Consider the following 21,553-nt stretch of genomic DNA (forward strand, 5'->3'; position numbering starts at 1 on the left):
ACGACTTGAGAAGGCATTTCCTTCCATCCTCAAGGAATTTGCTGCTCCCAGATGTCACTGCACTCCCTCTCCTCTTCCCACGACTCCTGACCTCCTGTTTGCTGCCTCTGCCCCGTGCCACAGCCGCTTTCAGGGGCAGCAGAGACCCAGGAGAGACCCCAAAATCATGTCCCAGAGCTCCAGCCCCCGCATCCACAACGGCCACAAGCTATGTCCGCGTGGGCGTGAGTCACATCATGAGCTCATCAGCCGTAAGCTTAATTTTGAGCCTAGCGGTAGCAGGAAAGTATTAGAGTTGAGAAGGCTTAGCAAGGTAATGGAGCACCAGCACAGGTCTAGCAGAGAGCTGCTGGTGGGGGACAGACCCAGTGGAGGACTACATATCCCCAAAGAAAGGGAAAATTAACTTCTGTGATCTACTAAAGCTCACTACGATCCCTACAATGGTTTAAACTTACCTAGTCCTGGCTTGTGGTGATAGATGCAAGTAGGAGAGAGGAACAGAGACAGAAAGGGTTCAAATTGCTCAACGAGTATTTCACTTCCAAATGTGGTTTCCTACCTTCCAAACCCACAAATTTCTTCTGGGGTGTTGAGAAGGGAGCCCAAGGAGCTCAGCCCTTTGCCTCAAGTGGGCAGGAGGACTTAGAACCTTGCTTCCCTCACCCCCTCACTACCCTGGGAAAGCCCAGAGGGGCAGAGAGACAGGAGAGGAAAGGGAGACCAGCAAAACGCCAGGAGGTAAGCTGGTGTGGCCCTGGCAGAGCAGCCAGCCCCACCGTGGACTTACGCTGTCCCATCTGAGCCTCGGGCACCCGCTCACGGATCATCCGGCAGGCATCGTACACCATGGTGGAGGGCTCGAACTGCATTGTCTTCACCACATTGCCAATGCTGATCTTCAGTGAGAGGGCAACCATGGTGGCGGCTGGGCTGTCCCCACTCCTGCGTCACCTGCCGGAGGAAACAAATGGGTTAGCTCTGACTGCTGGCCCCTCTGGTGTGCAGGGTCCTTCCTCCTCCTCCCCTCTGGCAGCACTGATGCTCCCCAAAAGCCAGGACCCTGCTTCTACTAGCAAGCAAGGGCTGTACCCTACTCTGGTGAGCCTGCAAGGGGGTCCCACTTCCCAGCCTCGTGCTGACTCTGGGGTCTCCACCCAGTGTTGGGACCCTTGTCTCCTCATCCCAGGCTCCCAAAAACGATTTTACTTGCCTGTGGGAGTGAGAGCAGCTGGTACCCAGCAGAGATGCTGCCAGTGAAGAGGAAGCAAGCACATGGGAACATGCAAGATAAGTCCGGAGAGTGAAACGCAACAGGTTATAATTAAACTTGCCATGACACAGAAGCCACAAGAGGAAAACCAAGCTTTGACCCGGAGATGGCAGGGCCCTGCCCCAGCTATCAGGGCCCTCCACATCGCCAGTGGATGGTGCTGAGTTGGCAGCCTAAGCACAGAGGGAACCAGAGGGATGGAAAAGCCCAGAGACGCTCGGAGAGGCAAGATAAGGGCACCAGACACTGAACTTGCCTGTTAAAAATATTCACCTGGGGAAAGCACCACTCACACCAAGTGAAGCGCTCAGAGACTGGGGTCTATGGCAGCAGCTACTGCACAAACCCACAAAGGAACCTGTGCACAAGATGATGAGCCGAAGGGCAAGGGAACAGCCTCTGCAGGTCTCACTGAGAGGGCACCAGAGCCACATGATACCACCTGGACCAGACCCCAAGCTGGGTCCAGCTTGAAGGACTGCGTAGAGCAGCTTCAGAATAAGCATCCCTCAACTGGCCTCCAAAACACCAGGTTTACTAACACCTAATTAGAACTCCAATATTCTTATAGCACAGTAAAATTGGAAAGAAATAGCAGAAGTAAAAGGAGGCTGTAAATAAGCCCCCACTTGCCTGATGCAGCTTGTAGGGCTTGTAAGAGCCATTTCCTTTGGGTTTAACTGCTGTGCAGGAATTTTCAGTGCTTTCCCAGGTTGCCACGTACCTCTGGGTTCCCTGCGCCAGGTCCTTTGCCCTGCCCCACTGCTCCCTGCCCTTCTCAGCATTCCCAGTCCCTAGCCAGCCCCAACCCAATGCTCTCCAGCAATAACATGCCTTTTCCCCTCCCTGAGAGCGTGTTCATAGGGAAAAAGTCCCCTGCTCTGACGACTAAGGCTGCCTTATCCTCAAACCCCAGCTGGTGGGAAGATGCAAGAGCACTGGTGGGACGCACCACATCTGCTTCTTCTCTTTTAGACTGATCTCATACCAGGCTTCCTATTATGGCTGTCAGGGAAAGGTTACCAGCCACATGCATCCTCAGCCTGGCCCAGGAAGGTTCTTGGGCAAGACTCGCTGGCAGCCTCCCTCGCAACCCAGCGGCATGTAGTGAGCCTGTGCATCCCTGCCTGGTGCTGCCAGCTCCAGTCCCCCACGGAATGGAGTGCACTGGTGCAGGCTGCTCCCAGCCACAGACCCAAGTGGGCTACGGGCTGGATTGGCTATAGATAAAAAGCTCCTGCATCCAATTTTGGCCCGGACTGAATGAGAGGGCAGGGGTCCTGCTGCTGCAAAGCCATAAAGCCATGCTGGCGATGCCGGGTGGGAGGCAGGGACAGAGGAGCGTGCCGCCTCCACCAGCACATGGAGCAGCTCCAGCTCCGCATTCCTGAGCTGTTCAGCAATGTTTCTGTGGAGGCCCGCAGCCCCCACAGGCTCCGCTGATGAGGAATGAAATGCATTTTGGGTCCAAAGTGAGGGAGCCTGGTGGCAGCGGGAAAGAGGCAGCAGTGGCACCCGCCTGTGCCATTGCCATCTATCCGGAAGCACCAGCAAAGCTGCAGAGCCAAAGGGACGAGGAACACCCTACCCTAGAAATGGCTTTCCAAATATTTCCTATTCAAGGCAGGCTGCTGTGATCACAAGCCATATTCTCTATATCTAAAAATATTCTTGGGTTGAGCATAAAGCTGCTTTCCATCCCTCTGCAGGAAAAGGAGAACATGCCACTTCCAGGACAAGGTCAGAAACCATGGGGGAAGGGGAGGGGAGGACGCTAGACAGCAGAGAGGAACTGGGAGCCAGGCCATTTCTACAGCCTCCTCTTGCCTGCCCAAAGCCACTCAAAATCAGGTGCTGTGCCAGAGGCAGCCCTCAGCACACCCCACATGGGGGCCATCGGGCTTTCCAAGACCCTGCAGGAACATGACTGATCAAGCCTTCTGGCTCCTGAGCTCTTAGGAATTGACAGAGCTCAGCAGGGAAGGTGCTCACGACACCAAGGAAACCCTCAGAGGAAAGGGAGATGGTTCGTTTTAATTCTCATATTCTACACAAACAGCTCAGGCTCCAACAGCTGAACTCTGCTGACATCGATGTCTAAAGCAGAAATGTTTTCTGCTGCATAAGACGTATACCTCTTCAAATCCTGGAGAGATTTGTCAGCAAACAGGGCAATTAATCACGCAGGGTTTGCAAATCTGCTGCCTCCTGTAAGGGCACCAACATAGGGCCTGGCAAAACTCTCCCCTCCGGGTGTCACTTGGGAAAGGAAAAGCCAGACTAGACACAACAAATAAGACAATGTGGGAGCCTGGCACTGCAAACCATAAAAATAAAGCAGCGGGACAGTGAAATTCAAACTGTCCTGGAAAGAACAAAACCCCCAAACTGAAAGTCTCAATAAACATACACCAAATTTCTGTGCTGGCTCACCTCCAGAGGAAGCAAACCCATTCTCAATCGGTTATCAGTATGCAAAGGCGGATAAGGCACCAGAGCTGCAAGTCACCAGGCTGTCCGCGAGCCAGCCACATTAACACACTTCTGCATTTTATAGCAAGCTGCGTGCAACCCTCTGCATCACGAGTGTGCTCCTGAGCTGACCCCAGAATGTGGTGGGGTGGCGGTGGTTCTTGATGGGGTCCCACCCCGGCAGAAGCCATCCCAGCTGCCTCCATCTCACCCCATACTAGGTGAGCAAAACCATGCCAGTGGAGATTCCCGGGCTCTGCTTAAAGGCAGGGGCAGTGCAGGCAGGGACAGCTGTGGGCAAGAAACTACCACATCATTGCCAGGACCACTGACAGCGAGTTTTCCATCACGTGACGTAACTGCTATATTTGCATCGGCTGAGTTTAGTGCTGCAACAATGGTTACAGAGAAGGAGTTGTATCTTTAAAAAAAAACCCACACAACCAAAATTCAATAGCAGCCTGCTGGCACACTTACAGCAAGCTTCCAGAACAAGCTGCAAATCTTCAAACACAACAATTTTGCCATTTTAACATGGTCTTTCTACAGGAGACTCCGGATGAGGTTTGGGTTTGCAGTTTGTTGGTTTTTTTCCTAATGGCAGTGCCAAATTTCACTTGGGAAAGGCCCCACTCTGGACCACCCCCAGACGGGAAGATAGCTGCAGGAAGCTCTAGACCAGCTGCAAACCACCCCACTGCTGGGGTTTTCTACAGGCACAGGGCTGCTGGCCTGGCCAGTGCAGCTGCTGGTACAGCCAGGCTGGTACCAGGCCACTGCGATGCCTGCCAGCAGTGGCTTTGCTGGCACATCGGTGTCTGCACAACGGCACAATGAACCAGGTCAAAAATTAACCTGATAAAAAGCCAGACCAGGCTGTGGCTGGGTTCTGCAGTATGGGGCCAGTATATGCAGGCACGGCAGGCACTGGGGCTTGGATTGCTTAGCCCCGTGCTGATGGGAAAGCTGAGCTGGCAGCTCTGCCTGGTGACCGCGCTGCATGCTGCTGAGCCCCTTCAGGCCAGTTCCTCTTTCCCAGCTGCACGTCCACACTGGACAGGAAAATGGTTTCTTCCAGCTGAGGTTCAGCTTACTCCCGGGGACTGTGAGCAGCCTGCAAGACCAGACCCAACCCCACAGCACCCCAGTGACCACTCAGCTACTGCCCATGGCTGAGGCAGGAGCATCCTCTCACCCCTGCAGGGAGGACAGCCCTGTTTCCCCTGGGAAATGGGCAGGGGAAGAGCAGCAAGGCCGGAGGATCACGGCCTCAGCCTGCCTGCCTGCACGCTCACCAGCACTGAGGTGAAGCGGCTTTGGCCAATAACTGCCAGTGCTTCCTACCATCCCCTACCCTCCAAAGGCAGAGGGCACAAATGGTGGCAGCCCCCGGCTGCCCACCACCGAGGCAGGCACAAGGCTGAGCAGGACCTCACCCACAACCCCCCCTGCGTCCTCACCAAGCCAGTTCTCAGGCACAGCACCACAAATGCAGCGCTTGGGCTGCAGAGAGCACTCTCACAGCACCTAAAGACCACCAGGTGCCCCGATCCAGGCATCCACGCTTGCTAGGGCAAGTGACTCGCCCATCACTGTGCCACTGGCCAGGCAGAAAGGGAAAAGAAGAGGAGAGTGTGGCTGCATTTTGGGGGGCATTTCTCCACCCAGCAGCCAGCAGAGCTCAGCTCTAGAAAGGAGGGTGCTCCACAGGTCCCTGCTCCCTTTTCCTCATGCTTCCTGCTCCCCATCCCCAAATCTGCTGGGACGTGCCACTTCAGGATGCACCGAACTCCTGCCACTGCCCCTTGGCGAACAAACTGCAGGCTTGGCTGGTACTCACTGCACACCATCACCTGCTCATTTAGCACCGGGCGGGTTTCACCCCATGGTTGGGGCAGGGGGGCTGGGGTGGCAGTATCAGACCCTTTACCAGGCGACTCGCAGCCTCTGGCAAAGCTAAAGATCCCAAAAATATTTCCCCTCCCCTTCTCAGCAGTGAGGCTCGGGGAGAGAGAAGAAGGGAGTAAACAATTATTGCTACCAAATATGGGTCTAACAGCCAGCGATGAAGCCAGAGCAGAAGCATGTAGACATCCTGCCGGCACATTCAAAGGGCCGGGCAGCTCGCAGGGGCGCGGGCAGGATCCGGAGCGAGTGGGGCCGAGCAGGGAGGAGGCAGAATGGGGCAGGGTTTCCCCTGCCTGGCTAGCCGCTCCAGCGGGGCACGGCGGGACCCAGGCTTCTCCCCGGCGGCCGCCAGCCCTGCCCCGCAGCACCCCCGCCAGCGGCCTGTCGCGGGGGCCAAGGCCAGCTCCGTGTCCCGGGAGGCTCGGCAGGGGCGGCCGGGCGCCCCCCCGCTGCGGGGGGCCCGTCCGCCGGCGTCCCCACCCAGAGCCGCGCCGCAGGCCGGAGACACCCTTCCCGGCTGGCTTCCCCCGCGCACCGGCAGGGTGGGCAGGAAAGGCGAGGCCACAGCTCGCCGACGTACCCCGGCGGCACCGAAGCCGCCTCCCCGGTTCGGGGGCCGCGACCGCGGGCAGGCTTCGGCCGTCTGGTGCCCAGAGACCCCCGAGGCAGGGTGCCGGGCCGGGCCTGGCTCAGGCCGCGGCCTGCAGCGGCGGCCGCCGTTCTGGGGCAGGGCAAAGGCAGAGCCGGGATTAACGGAGCCGGGCCCAGCCCGCTCGTCTCGCCGGTGCTGTCCCGGGACGCCGGCGGGCGCCGGTGCCGGGGTGCCGCCAGCCCCGGGGCGGCGGGGCGCACCCCAACGACAGGCCAAGGCGTGACCAACCCCCGGAAGCCCCTGGGTCACCGCACCCGGGGGAGAAGCCTCGGTGGAAGCAGGGCCCCCGGTAACCGGGACGCTACTTCCCCCCCCGCCCCGGTATGCGGGGGGGGGGGGAGGGGTGTGTGTGTGTGTGCGTGTGCTCCCCAGAGGACATCCGTTTCCGGCAACCCCCCGTGAGGCAAAGTGCTGCTGGTCACCGGGACCCCTCCCCCGTTACTGTGACCCCACGTCTCCCTCGTCCCCGTACCTGTGTGCGGCCAGGAACAGCGCAGCGGCCCCGCCGAGGCTGTGCGGAGCGGGGCGGCACCGCCCGCTTCCCGCCCCACCGCCCCCCGCCACGCATGCGCCGAGGCACGACGCGCCGCCGAGCGGCTCGGCACGGCACGGCCCCGCGGGGCTGCGCTCCGCCCGGTGCCCCCCGGCATCCCGGCCGCACGGCCGGGGCTGCGCGCTGCTCCGTACCCGCGCGCCTAGGCCCAGCGCCCCGCGGCTGGGCACGGCCCAGCGCCGCGCCCCGGGGCCGCACTCCGCCGCCCGATCGCAGCCCAGGGCCTGCGCCCAGGCCCGCCGCACCCCCGGGGCCCGCGCACCCCGGTCACCCCGCGGGCGCCCACGGACGCGCCCAGCCCCCCCCCTCCCCCCCGCCGCCGCTGCCGCCACCGCCGCCACCGCGCGCTCCCGTGGCCCACGTGTCACTGGCCAATGGGCGCCCGCGCCGCCGCGCATGGGGCCTGCTGGGAGGCGGTCGGCGGCCGCCGGGGCGCTGGAGGCGGGGGGGGGGGGGGGGGCACCGGTCCCTCCCCTCAACCCGGCCGCCCCACACCTACACCCCCGCCGGCCTCTCCACCCCGACCCACGCCGGCGGCCTTCGGCAGGACACGGCCCACGGCAAGGCCGCAGCCCCCGCCAGGGAGGCCGGAAGGTCTGGCGCGGCGCTGTCAGCCCGGCTGTGCCCTCCCGCGGCTGCGGCGCTGTCGGGATGCGCCCCCCTTGGCCGCGGTGCTGTGAGCCCGGCGCTGTCAGCCCGACCCCAGCACGCCGTGCTGGCCCGGGGGCCGGCCCCACCGCTGCGGCCGCGGAAGGCTGCCTGGCTCCCCTCGGAGCGATGGGCACGGTCCCTGCCCCAGGCGGCTCCAGCGTACCCCACTTCTGCCTATGCTCTCGCCTATGCTCTCGCCCACCCCTTGCTGCCCACCCAGCACAACCTTTTCCGGGCAGCCAGCCCTCGGTGTCCAGCAGCCAGGGCCCAGCGCTCCCAGTGCTGCCCAGTGCCCCCGACCCGCTGGCCAGACCCCACTGGCCATGCAGGGCTGCCCCACACACCAGCAGTCTGCTCCCCGGCAGCCCGTGGCTGGGGTCTGCCCTGGTCTTCTGGTTTGGGATGGGATTTTTTTGCCGTTTGATGGTTTTGCTGGGTTTTCTGTTTCTGTTTTTGGTTTGGTTGTGGGTGGGTTTTTTTTTACTGTGACACCTGCCAGCTATATACAGATGTTTCTCTAATAGGGAGGTATTATTGCTGCCCTCCTATTCTGACTGCATGAGCCATGCTTTGGTTCAAGCATCACCAACAAGCAGGCCTTGTTGATTACAGCCCTGCTGTGTAAACCATGAGAACCACACGAGGCCACATCATCTCAGGGACCGAAGAGTCTAGGGTACATCTTATCAGGAGATAACGGCTCCAGCCTGAGCTGGGACAAGACAAAACTAAAACTGCTGCAGCTGCAGAAACACCAAGGGGGGTTTGACTACCAGTCTATCGCTTCACATATAAATGCCTGTAGCCTCCACCACCAGCCCATTGAGCTCTGCAGCACAGCAGCGGGCGGCACTGCAGTGAGCTCCCACTCGAGCCGGGACACCTCTCAGAGCTGGTCCTCAAGGCTGAAAGACTCTTCACCCAGCATCTGATACCTACAGCAAGGTAAGTGGCATCTTACATTCAGCCTGAATCTATGTTGTATGCTGGTGACACAGATATATACATATATATAGAGATATATTTCTAGCTATAGCTTAATTATTAGAAGTGTAATAAGTGTGCAGTGTTTGACTGCTGTCTAAATTGTTGTTTAAATCATCAAGTCATTGCCGAATAACTGTTTTAATTACCATTCAATGACTGGTTAATCACCATTTGATTACTATTTTGTTTCCATTCAATTGTTGATTAATTATCGTTTAGTCATTACTAGAACTCTTTTAGTTAACCCCACAATGATGACTTCTCTTAGTAATTTGCCTGCAACAGGAGGCTGGCCCTGCTGGCTGCATACCAGTGGTGTGCACCTTCAGGCTTCAGTGGAACAGCTGGATCATACACAATTTCTGCAGCAGAAAGTCTGTCGCCCTTCCAAGTAGCCTTTGCTTCCAGAGGCTTTTACATTCTGGCCAGATTATGGCTGCTGTGGGTGGATCACAGTTGTCTGGTGGGGAAACTGGTGTGGTGGGGCCACCACTGCTGGTCTAATAGCCTTGTTGGGAAGTACTCATGGGCTGGTCATTACTGCAGGGCTGTTGCTGTTGCACGGGGAGACTTTGTTTGTAGGGTCTGAGGGACATCTCAAAGGACTGCTGCTGTCTCTCCCTGTGCCTGTGCTCACTTTGGATGTCCTGCTCAGATGTGGCCAGAGGAACTGCCTCTCCTGACAGATGAGGATCTGCTTGACTTCCTCCTGAAAGATGATGGTCCCTACGCTGAAATCCCAGGGGAGGAGAAAGGTCTCCTGCCTGGGGAGGAGAAAGATCTCCTGGAAGGCTGTAACCTGCTAGACTCTGAGGTGAGTTCTTTGGGAGGAATTGATGCTGTGTTGTAATTCAGGAGCTTTGGCTCCCTCTTGAGTTAAAGCTTTTTTTCTGCAGCTTCGGGACAAGGAATTTGATGACTTTGTCAACTCCCTGCTGAGGACCTTCGAGGATGGACCAGACTTGCTGCAGGGTTGTTCACCTAGCAGCAGTGACAGCAGCATTTCTGAAGATCAGCATCTGTCCCATAGCCTTGACAGCAATTTGGCCGGCATTTCTCAGAACTTGTACACTGCGCACAATGATCACAACTATTCCTTCCATCAGGACTGGTCTATGCCGGAAAGCGTGATGTCTGACATAGCAGAAAGAGATGTTTCCATTGACCTTGGTAAGTTGTTTTGCATGGGCTTTTTCTGTCCTGGCTACGGGCAGAAAAGCAGTCCCACATTGGGGCTTTTTGAGTGGGTGCCAGGCAGCAATGGAGGTAAGTTTAGTGGCTTTCTGTTGCCATAAAATTGTGTTTTCACATTACTCAAAGCTGGTTGATCAGGTGCTGCCTCACTGAGGCCCAGTGCTTGACTCTTACTCCCTTCTCCAGGGACACAGAGGGGTTTGACGGGCAGAAGGCGGGCACGGAAACGGAAGTCCAGTTTCCCCACTGCTGTTGCTGTAGGTGCCGGACAGCAGCCTGGATGTGGAGTCATCACGCAGGTACTGACTATCATGTGTGTGGGCCCCAGCCTTTGCTTCTGCTCACATCTCCCCTTCTCTCATGGCTTGGCTCCTGTGAGCAGTATCTCTGAGGAAATCATGATGCTGCTTTAAGAGAGCTGATCCTGGTTCTGTGTGATTTCTGCATGCCCTCTCTGCCCTGATATGGTCGCCTTTTATTTTGCATTCTCAGCGGGTGTATTTTTGCTGTTTTCCAGTCTGACTTCCCAGAGCTGGTCCTGACAGTGGAGGAGAGTCAGCTACTGAAGAAAGAAGGTGTTTCATTACCACTCCGTCTGCCCCTGACTAAAGTGAGTCCTTGCTACATACAGCCTGTCACTCCCAAACAAACTTGGACCACTTGAATGCTTCAGCCAGAGCAGGGGTTTGAAAATGCAGGATGACACCTTGGCAAGAGCACTGGTGCCCAGGCGCTGTGTTCAGGGCAGCATGCAGCAGCAGGGCTTTGTGTCCTTTTCCTCCTTTTGAGGCCTGGGGGCTGTCCACATGCACAGAAGCCTCTGCTTTGCTAATCAGGCAGATACAAAAAGCAATGAGACCTGGCCACTGTCAGACTTCCCACGTATGACTGCTTGCAGGAGGGAGTTACGCCTCCAGCCTATTTTTTCCTGCTTGCCTAGTGCCTTGTGAGCTTTGTGCTTTTCATCGCCTTTAGGTATGCCTCACTTTTGCTCTACTGGAAGCTGGTGGCCTCATCAGCAGGCCAGAGTTTGCCTTGCAGCTCATTCAGTGGCGTGGGGGGGACAGAGGACAAAAGCATGGAGCTGTGCACTGAGATGTATGCGGGGTTTGTGAGGGTTGGATTGCCAGTGCCCTGGGGTTGCTGCTAACAAGAAATTACCCCGTAGGCTGAAGAGCAGGTTCTGAAGAAAGTGCGTCGGAAGATCCGGAACAAGCAGTTAGCCCGGGATAGTCGTCACAGAAGGAAGATCTACATAGATGTCCTGGAACGGAGGTATGGGCACACAGCAGTGTCACCTGACACTGAGGGGACAGACAGTTCTTTTAGAGATCCTTGGCAGAATGATGATGGCACTACATCGTAGTTTCAATTAAACCTTTGTTTTCTTAACATATTGTGATTAGTATAGCACAGAATTTATAATTAGAATAGCACAGGATTTCTACAAGCAGAATCAATGTAGTACAACCTATAAGCAGCATAATACAGAATTTATAATAAAACTTTACTTAAAATGTGAAGTTGCCGAGATCCTAATACAGCTTAACTTATGATTTCTAATCACCTGAACTCTCTGCAGATCAGGTCAGCTCTTAATACATGGTTTGCTGTATCAATATAATGATCATAATCTAGACTCAAAAAATGATACAAAGGAATACAAATTACTTCCCCAGGCATGGGAGAAAGCAAATGATGGTGGGTGTCCCTGGTCTGAGGTGGTCCTGGCTCTCACTGTCCAGTGGCAGCTCCAGTCCAAGTTCCTCCTTAGGACTTAACTGCTTGATTTTTATGCATAGTTCTCTGTGTGCTGTTACGATTCCCTGCTCTGTGACAGGGTCATCAACAGCTCTGGGCTGGCCGGGTGCCCGAGACCTTCAAGACCAGTAGAGAAGGGAGTAACCAGCCTGGTGCCCAGGGACCTTGAGGCCACTAAGGGGGGGAGAAAAAATCAGTTTGGCTTGTCTGTTTGGTACACAAGACCTTCAGGGCCTGATAGCGAGGAGACTGAAACAACTATGTCACCTACAGTCACAGAGAATGGCTGCCCAGCTCATAAAATGGAATTAATTGTGCTAACAACATTGCCAAGGACATGGAGCAGGGGGCACCAGTCACAAGCAGCTGTGCTGTGCCACTGCTGGGGTCTTGCTACCCTAGGCAGAAAGTGAGGCTGACCCTGTGGAACAGCAGCTCCTCAGGGGGCTCAGAAGCTTGGGGCATACTGTTCCCTGCTCTCTTACACTTGAAGATGGCCCAGACCTTGCTTTGTTCAAGCCAGGTGCTGGCCTGCCAGATCCAGCACGTTTCCCAGGTCAGGCTAGTTTGCCATACAGCCTGACATCACAGATCTGCAGGGCTGCTGTTCTGCTAGGAGCAAGCATCCTTAGGGATTAGTCTGGTCTTCTCTGCAGGACTGGCCAGGGCTCACCTCTCCCCAAATGTGGCAAGGGGACTCTCTGGGCTTTGCTCTGGAACACGCCAAGAGCAATTTTATCTGCCCCAGCCACTCAGAGGTGATGGCTGCTTACCTGAGGAGAGACTCTGGTGAAGTTCCTGCTGTCAACTAAAAAAAACCTCTCTGTTTTTCCCCTGTACTGCTTATCTTTCCTGGGAAGGGTGGCAGCCCACACAGCTCAGAAGAAGGAGCTGGAGAGGAAGGTGGAGGTGCTGCAGAAGGAGAACATGTGAGTCCTTGTTGGTCATGGCAGGAGATGTGGAGGGAAGGCTTTTCCTCTTGGGACTGTGGCCTCCATGGCTGCAAAGAGGGGAGACAGGAGTGTGCAGCTCTTAGTTCAGCCACTGTATTAACCTACGCTGCTGGCTCTCCTGCAGGTCACTGCTCGAGCAGTTGCAGAAACTGCAGGCCTTGGTCGCAATGTCTACCACCAAAAGTACCATCAGAAGAACCTGCACCATGGTGAGTGGCTTCAGCCCTGGTGTTTCTGAAGGGTTGTCTGCTATCCCTGTGAGTTTGGGAGAGGCATTTTTTGCAGCCATGTTGCCTATTCATGTCCTTTGCCGAGGTCTGTGCTGTTCTTTGTTTCCAGGTCATCATTTTGTCTTGCCTTATTATCTCCCCTAACATCTGCTGGATTCAAAGCAGAGACCCAGAGCTGAAGCTCAGAGGTGAGTGCCCCGGGGCTGAGGCTTGTCTCCCAGTGGAGCACTGCCTCCCATGGCATAGCACCTTCCTCAGAGACAGCCTGAACTTCGGGGTGCCACCAACGCAGCAGCCTCTTTCCAGGGGTGACTGCTAGGTTTGGCTTTGCTGACTCTCCTCAACTCCATTGCAGCCAGGGGCAGTACAAGAGCTGGAGGAATCCAGTCCCTCTTGGAGCACAAGCTTCGCAGCTGTGCTGCATCCTCTCCCCATCTCCCCTGGGAGAAGGCAGCTCTAGTTGAACAGTTTGTTCCTCTCTTGTGGACTCTGTGGTGGCTTGTGCTCAGAGCAGGACAGTAGAGAGGCTGGGAATGACAGGGCTGGCTCTCCCTCTCTTGCAGTGCTGTCCCAGAAGATCGAGCAGTTCCCAAACGAGGTAGAAACTGTTGTGTGTGAGGATGCTATGCTGGAGGATTTCAGCCCGGAGCCCGAGGACCCCTTGCTATCTGGCAGCCTCAGTCAATCACGAGAAGAAGGGTATTACCCACCCAGCACTGACCCTGCATGTTCATGCAGCAGCAGCACATTTTCTGATCCTCCAGCAGCAGCAGGCTTTGAGCTGGGCTTTCTCCACCAGCTTCAGGAGCCGGACTTCCAGTGCGACCCTTCGCAGGCAGCGGTGCTGGCGGTGTTAAAAGGCAAGAGGCAGGAACGGGTGGAATATGCTGCTGGAATTGTCGTTGTTTAGCAGCACTTGCCAATGAGATGTGACCACTGCTGCTTCATGCTTCTTGGGGTGATGCAGGGCACCCTGCTGGGCAGGGACAAGCAGCTGCATTAACATGTAATCTGTCAAAACAGATTATTTGGAATACCGTCCTGAGTCCTGGCAGCTCAGAGGTTTTACCAGGGAGTCATTCTGATGCTCTACTCCATATATCTATAGGAGCCCTCTATCTGATGGGGTGGGAAACTCTGGGAAATCTGCTATAGCTGCTGATGTGACCTGCAGCCCTGGCTGTGTCCCATGGCTCGCAGGGATGGGCTGTGGCAGGGAGGGTGAAGGTGGTTGGGTCTGAGGTGCCCATACTTGGTCCGACTGGGTGCAGTTGGTGATGGAGGCTGCTGCTCTGTTTTTCCCTGCCCAGGCAGAGGTGAATAGGCCGAGTCCTGTACTTCTTACTGTATCTAGTGGCATCTGTTTCTTGTCCCTTCCCCTTAATCATGTCGTTTTGCCTGATTTCTAGCTGTGAGAGAGTTAGTTGACCTTCAATGTCCTCTGAGGGAGTGGTGCTACCATTGCAACAGACCTTGCATGTTGCCTGTTCCTGCTAGCTTTTGAGCCACAGGCGCAGCTGCTGTCCTGGATAGAGAAGGTAATATGAAGTCCCTCACAAGCCATGTGTGCTGTTTCCCTTCCACAGAGGCTGAGCCTTTTATCTGTAGCTGTTCGAGTGGAGATCCCGAGCCTCAGGGAGAAGACACATCTCGAACCTGAGGAATGGAGGTGCATAGAGCAGAGAGCAACAGCGCTGCTTGCTGTTCTGAAGGCTTTCCTCACCACAGGATGGTTTCAGAGCTATGTCCTGGTGTGAGAGCTTTGCTGTGCTGGCTGATGATGTAGTTTCCCAATTCTGGTTGCTCATCAGGGCTGAGTAGAAATCCTTTTAGCTGATGAGTAGTGTCTTTTCTGGAGTGCAACTTAGTGGTACCTCCTGAGCATCTCTCCTTATTCTGCTTCATAGAATCATATCAGATGGTTTGGGCTGGAAGGGGCCTTTAAATGTCATCTAGGTCAACAGCTCTACAACAATAGATTTAGGAATATCTTCAAGTAGATTAGAATAATAATAATTCTCTTACTAACAACACGTAAATAAATACTAATGATGCATGACTGTGTCTTCTATGGTCATTTTGGTGAGGGGCTGGGCTGCACAGTGGAGGCTAGAGGCTGTGCCAGAGGCTGGGAGCCTCGTGGGGGGGTAGGAACCCGAGGAAGGCTGAGGGATGATGGCTCTTGCAGCCTAATGAAAGGGAATGTGGGCTGCCATCCTTTCCCAAGGCTGCAGCCGTGTGGAGGGGCTTGTTGCAAACTTGCAGCATGCTTCAGGGTGGTTGCTCTGCTCTCACCCCCCTTCAAGGGTGCCAAAACCACTCTTGAACCACTTTTGGAGACAAGTGGCTGTTGTGAGCACCCAACACCCACGTGTGACCAAGCAGATAACGGAAGCAAGAGGCTTCCCCAGAAGGAAGTGTGAGGGGCTGGTGTCTGCCCCCATCGCTGCCGTTGTAACGGGGAGCTGCACAATTGCAGGAAGCGGAGCAGAGCCAGTGTAGTGCAACAGCCCCCTCGGCCGGGAGCCACGGGGGGGCCCTGGGTGCTGGGGGGCTGCTAAATCAGGGCTGGGCCCTGGGTTTGGTTGTGGTCACTGGGTCCCCTAGGGAGGCACTAGCAGACCCTGAGCTCAGCCTGCAGAGCCCAGCATGGGGTTTGGGGACCTTCAGCGAGGCGATAGGTGCAGGCAGCACCACGTTTGCAACCCACCCTGGAAGCAAAAGGTGCTTCTGCAGGTGAACAAGATATAAAATTGAACATTGTGTCTCTGCACCAGGAGGAGAGACAGCCAAGGGGTGGCTCACCCACAGCCCCTGTCTCAGGACAGGCAGCAGCATGCTTTTAACAGGATCAAGTCACAGCTCTGCCCTGGCCAGGGCAGGCAGCCCACTGGCATCCCCAGAGAACCTCTGGGCCTTTTTCCCCAGGAGGTGCGTGCAGTGGCAAGAAGGTCTATGACCCCGTCTTGATTTTCAGGGGGTTTTGTGCAATTCAGGGCTAGGGTGTGTCATTCCACTGATGTCACCTGGCATCCCTGGCCCAGCACTAATCAATACTATACCAGTCATCCAAAATAAGACATGGTGGTGTTACCAGTAAAGCAGGGAGCAGCCACTGGAGCTGGTGTTTGGCTGGGGGTGATGGGCTCAGCACTGTGCTCTGCAGCGGTCTGGCTTGCTTGGCCAAAGGTCAGGAGTGGAGACAGCTCAGACAGAGCAGGCAGGGAGCCAGGCAAACACAGTGGGATCCTCATCAAACGCAGCTGAACATGCTCCAGCTGCCAGATGCTGCGGGCACCAGCCAGCTCAGCCTTTCCACACAGAAAACTTGTGGCAGAGGCTGGGATATGACAGAGCCCAGAGCTGGTGCTGGTACCACCCTGCGGACCTGTCTGCACTGGGAGCTTTAGGGTTGGTTGCTCCATGGTCTCAGCCCATGCTGGCCCAAGGCTGCTATTTTTCATGGCTTTCTGTGCTCTCATGCTGGTCCCACAGAAGGTGGCTCTAAGCCAGTGCAAGGAAGGAAGCCCAGCCTGGGCCTCACGCCTTGGGTTAAAGGGCAGTGATGATAAAAATGCCTGGAATGAGTCCTTCTGCCAAGGAGGCTCACACCTTGTTTCCATCAAGCAGAGGAGCAGGAGGTGCCTGGTATTTCTGCTACCCTCCTACCTCTCCTTGCTGCAGACTCTCCATGACATCTTTTTCCCTTGGATGCCACAGGCATCAGAGCACAGGCTGTGTGAGCACTGGCGCTGCTTGCATGCATGCACAACCCTGCACTCTGGTTAGCTTGGTGTTACAGCTTGACTTGGGGGTCAGTGTTATGGTCTGACTTAACAGTCAGTGTATGGTCCAGTTACAGCTTGCCCTCCCGGCTGTGTTCACTTTGTTATCCCCAAGGTCAGCCTGTCCTGCACTGATGTCCCCAGAGGAGTCTGTATCAGCAGCACAGGAGCATGCCAATAGACCAGAAATATGAGCCTTTCAGGGCAAAACATTCTGCTCAGTCCTTGGCAAGTCCCATATGGGTGTTGCCGAATGGAAACCCTCTCATTTTTTTGCTTAGTGACTCCTCAAGGGTTGGTGGTGCCATCTCCTTTCCAGAATAATGACACACTGAAAGTTACAAAATTATGAAACGAAATTTGCCTCCTATTGCCATGGAGGGCCTGGGCTGTATGGCCAGTACAAAACACTTCCTGATTACAGCTTTAAAGGAATCAGGTTTTCCCTTTTTTTTTATAGGAGTCAGGGGTTTCTTGGAGACATGGGAATTTCAGTCGGTAAAAGTAAAGCATCTCCTCCTTTTCAAGGGAAAACTAAAACGCCGTGTTAGGATCCATCCTATTTTATCCACTAGCACCAGCTGCTGGATATCAGTGGAAACAGAAAAACTAGCAGAAACCTGAGCGCCGGGTTAAAAATGCAACTGGGAACACCGCAATGGAACCACTGCCTCACCCCAGCTCCAGGAACCGGGCACCTCAGCTCCGTGGCTGCTGAGCCCCCATGGGAGCTGGTTGTGTCAGCACCACTTTGGCAAGTTGTCTGAGGCAGAAAGCGGAGAGGTTGGGCTGGGATGCCTGGAAAGAAAACCAAGCAGTGCCAGATGCGTCCTTCCCCTCTTCATACTCCCTGGCCATGCAGGGTGCAGAAGGGGCTTGGCCAAAGTCCCCCTCGTGTGCGTTGCTCAGGGACGTGGCTGTGCTGAGGGCTTTCTCTGTGAATGGGCTGTGTGGGAGCTTTCCCCACCCATGGGGCAGGAGGGCAGCTGGCAGCCAGCCACTGCAGTGCATCCGCTGGGGCTGGGAACGGGAAGCTGCTGGCTCTGCAAAAGCCATTTGTGGCCGCCCCGTGCATTTGGGCGCCCAAGAAACTTCCTTTGCTCTGCTCACACATGGAAGGCTCTGCCTGGAGCCTGGCCTGCCTGCAACCCTGGGATATGCTGCTCACAGCATCCCACCGAGGCTGTGCCTCATCCCGCTGCCTGGTTTGCCCCACACCCCTGGGGACATTTGGGAGGGAAGCCACGGGACAAGTCAACCACAGCACAGCAACAGGTTTGCAGATGCAATGCTGCTGTACACTGCCAAGGAGGGGACACGGGCAGCCCCCATCCCCAGGGACCCTGCTGTCTTCAGTGGTGCTGCAGGAAGCTCCCACAGGAGGGTGGCTGCAGGGCAAAACGAAGCCTGTGGGTTTGAGGCAGGACAGAAACGAGAGCCAAGCCCTGCATCCCCACAGAAACCCTTTATTTTGCACCTGGTGCCCAGCCTTCTCGCCAGACTGAACTTGCCTGGGAAAGCATGAACCTGTGGGCTGAGAGCTGCTGAGATGCAGCACGTCAGTGCAGGCAGAGCCTGGCTGGTGGAAGCGCAGTCTTCTTGTCGTCCTGAGCCTCCTGGATTTCTCCGCTTGCTGTTATTTTATCCGGGTGAAAACGCTGGTGCCAATCCTGCAGAAAACCCCAGATCACTGTGGTTCACCCACCCAAGGTCACCTATGCTGTGGTGGAACGTACAGAGGGGAAACCCACGAGGTGACACTGTGTTCCGCACTGGGTGCTGCGCGGGATGCCCCCGGCTCCGACACCCTCTAGTGGAGGCTGCACCGGGTGTGGGCATCGTGTTCTGCTCTCTCCCTGCTGGGAAGAGTGCAGGGGGAGTCCTGGGAGGGTTCGGCTGGGGCCAGACCCCATCCTCAGGTCACCCAGCCTGGGGCACATCACAGAGATGCTTCTCAGCCCCTGTTCATCACTGGTGACAAACATATTTCACCCTCCTGGCCCTGCCATGCCTCATTCCATGGGATTTCTCCCTTCTGCAGCCTGGGGTGTAGGAAAGCTTGACACGGAGTGGCTGGGAGCCAGTGCTCACCGGGTGGCTTTCCAGTCCTCGGCAGGGTTGTCAGCTGCCTCTCGCAGGAGCCACAGGGCATGGAGGGTCTCCTCCCCGTTGGTGCCCACGTAGCACTGGCCCAGGAAGACGGTTGTCTGTGCTGTATCTGAGTCTGGAAGGAACCGAGGTGTCACGAATCAGGGTGGAGAGGCATGATGCCTGCATCCCGCTGGCATTCCTGCTGCAGGGTGATGGCCCCCTCCTGCCTACCTTGGAGCTGCCAGTGCACAGTGAAGGAGAAGATGGGCTGCGAGATCTGCCCTGTGTCCTGCTGGGACCCCTTCAGTGGTGAGGTGAGGATTTCGGAGTTGTCAGCAACAGGCCCCGGCAAGTAGGAACCAGAGAAGCTGCCATCCTTGCTGAGGACGGATACAACCATCCGGCAGCCACTGTCACTCCGCCATGACCCAGACAGAAGGCACTGCAAGGCGAACGCTGTGGCTTGGGGTGCTCTGCCAGGCAGAGGGGACATCCTGCTCCCGTCCCACCACCCTGGCTCTACCTGGGGATGCCTGCAGCGGTGATGGATGTGCCACAGATCCTGTGTGAAGCTGGTGCCACCTTGGCACAAGCATTACACCTGTGGCACTGATTGCCTTCAGCCCAGCTGCTGCTCTGGGCTGTAGCTGGTGACACCCAGGGGAGAGCGGGTCCTCCCCATGCTAAAGCAGAGGGTGCACGCTTGGTGGGAAAGCAGGGTTTCTCTGGGGCATGGCTCCATTTGCCTGTCTCTGGATGGATTCCCACAGCGAGGAAGATCATTGCAGGAGCAGTCCCTCCCTCCCAGCCTCTTCACAGCTTCCCTCAGCACTGCATAGCGCTGGTCCCATCAGCTGGTCCAGGCGCCCGGCTGAGCACCGAAGCCTCAGCAGCGGCCTTTCGGGTCTAGCAGGGTGCCAGTGCCACGCCCCCATTGTCACCCACCCCCGTACCTTCCTCTCCGCAGGGGTGACACACGCCACCAGGGCCAGGGCAAGGACCAGGGTGAGGGCACTGCTCCCCATGGCTGCGGGGCTGCGCAGCGCCCAGCACGGCTCGCTCCCGGCCCTGCGCCCTGGCCCCCTTTATAGGGCTGTAACCGGAGCCCCACAGGCACCCGGCTGGCAGCAGCAGCGGCAGAGTCGGTGGCCTGGTGGCAGGGTGCCCAGGACAGGCGAGGTGAGGAGGTCTCTGTGACCTGGGCAGTGCCGGAGGAACGCGGAGCCGAGCACGGCTGTGCAGAGGGGTGGAAGCGCAGGCTTTTTTAAAAGCCCTTATAGCAGCCTGGAAAGCATTAACTGCTTTCCTTTGGAATCCACCTCCTGTGCATGCAAGGCTGGAATTTATTACCTGTTTAAATGTTTAATCATATCCTGCTTTGCTGATGCCACTGCCTGACCAGGGTGTCACCCAGGTGGTGCCAGGAGGTTCCTGACAGAGGCAAGCTGCAGCGCTGCACCAGAGGGAAGGCTGGCCCTGCCTTCTTCTTTAGCAGGGACAACATTTTCCCAGCATCTTCTCGATATCAGCTGCTGATTTTGCTGCTTTTGCTTTTACAAGAGTTAGAGGAAGGAGTAACCACAGAGGGGCACTGGAGTCCAAGTGGTCGTGTTTGCCAAACACACCCAACATGCTAACGAGCCTTGTACTTGCACCTCTTCCTCGTATTTCCTGCACTTAGGGGCTTTGGATGTACAAAGCACAGCATGTACTGTCCCAGCGTTCCTCAGCTGCTTCTCTGCTCCCTGAGCGCCTGGAGCAGGGATGGGGCTGTGTGCAACCGAAAATTAAGGTAGGATTCAGCTGCATAAACACATGCTGTTTCCAGGACAGCAGCGTTGGGTCACTGGATGGCAGCAGGGCTGAGATGTGTGTACTGGGAGTGGGGGAGTCCCACCCTGCCGTGGCACTGCCCAGTTCCCACCATGAGTCCTAGCACACTCAGGGACCCCACTGCTGCTGCTGCTGCTCACCGCCTCTTCCTCCGGTCTGCATGGCCCCAGAGGCTGGGGTGAGTGGAGAGGCAACAACCCCTCTCCTGACACTTCATTTCCCCTTGTTGTCTTTTGAGTCCCAGACTCACAGGCTAATCATAGGGGTCTGATAAATACCCCCCGGGGGATCTCTTGCTCTTGCTCTGGATGCCGTGCTCCATTTCAGCCTGACACCAGCCCCTGCCTTTCTGCATTGTTTGGCAGGGACAAGCCGCCCTGTTTGAGGTGCCAGGGAGGTAGCAGCCACCACTCCACGTCACAGCACTGTGCACCCTCCTCACTGCAGCTGGGCCAGGCTTAATGAACTACATGGCTAGTGTGCTGGCATCCCCAGAGCTGGGTTATATTTGTAACAGTTCTGCAAGAGGCTTCATCTTCACCCATGGACCTGCCAAAAACTTTGTGGTGCAAGAGCTGACTAAGCTTGGCAGGTATCCACAGAGGCAAATAGAGTAGCCCTGCTGAAATGCAGTGGCAAAGAAGAATAAAATTCCTGGTTGTAACCCAGGAGGATGTGATGGGGTGGGATGGGATGGGATGGGGTGGGGTGGGGTGGGATGGGATGGGGTACAATGGGATATGATAGGATGGGGACTTTAACTGTTCACATTTTACTTCAGGTGCCATGCAGTGCAAGGGAAGTGCTTTACCAACGTCTCGCATCTACTGATGCTGTTAGCTTCATCACACAACCTGCAAAGCACAGAGCCCTGGGACTGGAAAGGTATCTGGTGGGAGTGAATATGAAGGCACTGCAAGGAAGGTAGCTAGATTTGGGATGCTGATGCCACCTATGCCACCAGCAGGCAAGTGGGGAGTGATGGTGCAGGGTAGAAGACTGAGTTAGGCTGAGGTGAGAAATGGGCCCATGGAGCTGGGTGGGCAGAATCAGGGAGGGATGCAGATGTCCCTGAGGAAGGGCCGTGGTGAGTCCTCACCTCTGCAGGGGTACCTATGGGGACTGAAGCTGCCTCAGGGAGCAAGGGCAGTTTTTTAGAAAAGAAGACCACAGCTGATGTGATTTTTAAGTTTTATTTTTATGTGAGAGG

General features: G+C 56.2%; 3 protein-coding genes across 6 annotated transcripts in view; 1 reads left to right on the top strand and 2 right to left on the bottom strand.

Annotated features, from left to right (window-relative positions):
* The window catches only part of TLN1 (talin 1), a 35,182-nt gene extending 28,316 nt beyond the window's left edge, over positions 1-6,866 (bottom strand). For 2 of the 4 annotated variants that reach the window (XM_037373498.1, XM_037373495.1), the window contains exons 1-2: positions 6,778-6,866; positions 791-954 (exon numbers count right to left, since the gene is read on the bottom strand). In XM_037373498.1, coding sequence (XP_037229395.1) covers positions 791-920 — 130 coding nt within the window. In that variant the 5' untranslated portion in view covers positions 921-954; positions 6,778-6,866. Of the gene's footprint in view, positions 1-790; positions 955-1,097; positions 1,171-1,213; positions 1,755-6,777 lie in introns of those variants that run through there. The other 2 variants (XM_037373496.1, XM_037373497.1) reach the window with 2 other exon arrangements.
* Positions 6,867-7,224: 358 nt separating this feature from the next.
* CREB3 (cAMP responsive element binding protein 3) lies at positions 7,225-14,655 on the top strand. The gene is made up of 10 exons (XM_037372666.1): positions 7,225-8,454; positions 9,152-9,310; positions 9,393-9,666; positions 9,877-9,989; positions 10,208-10,300; positions 10,859-10,965; positions 12,312-12,380; positions 12,529-12,613; positions 12,744-12,822; positions 13,198-14,655. The coding sequence occupies exons 2-10, from the start codon at positions 9,152-9,154 to the stop codon at positions 13,542-13,544; spliced, it is 1,326 nt and encodes a 441-aa protein (XP_037228563.1). The 5' UTR covers positions 7,225-8,454; the 3' UTR covers positions 13,545-14,655.
* Positions 14,656-17,975: 3,320 nt separating this feature from the next.
* Positions 17,976-19,535, bottom strand: LOC119141928 (avidin-like). Its single transcript, XM_037374634.1, has 4 exons — positions 19,464-19,535; positions 18,742-18,952; positions 18,511-18,643; positions 17,976-18,089 (listed from the first exon to the last, which is right to left on the bottom strand). The coding sequence occupies exons 1-4, from the start codon at positions 19,533-19,535 to the stop codon at positions 18,056-18,058; spliced, it is 450 nt and encodes a 149-aa protein (XP_037230531.1). The 3' UTR covers positions 17,976-18,055.
* Between the last annotated feature and the right edge of the window lie 2,018 nt (positions 19,536-21,553).

The sequence above is a fragment of the Falco rusticolus genome, chromosome Z (assembly GCF_015220075.1).
Source record: "Falco rusticolus isolate bFalRus1 chromosome Z, bFalRus1.pri, whole genome shotgun sequence".
NCBI classification, from domain to species: Eukaryota; Metazoa; Chordata; class Aves; order Falconiformes; family Falconidae; genus Falco; species Falco rusticolus.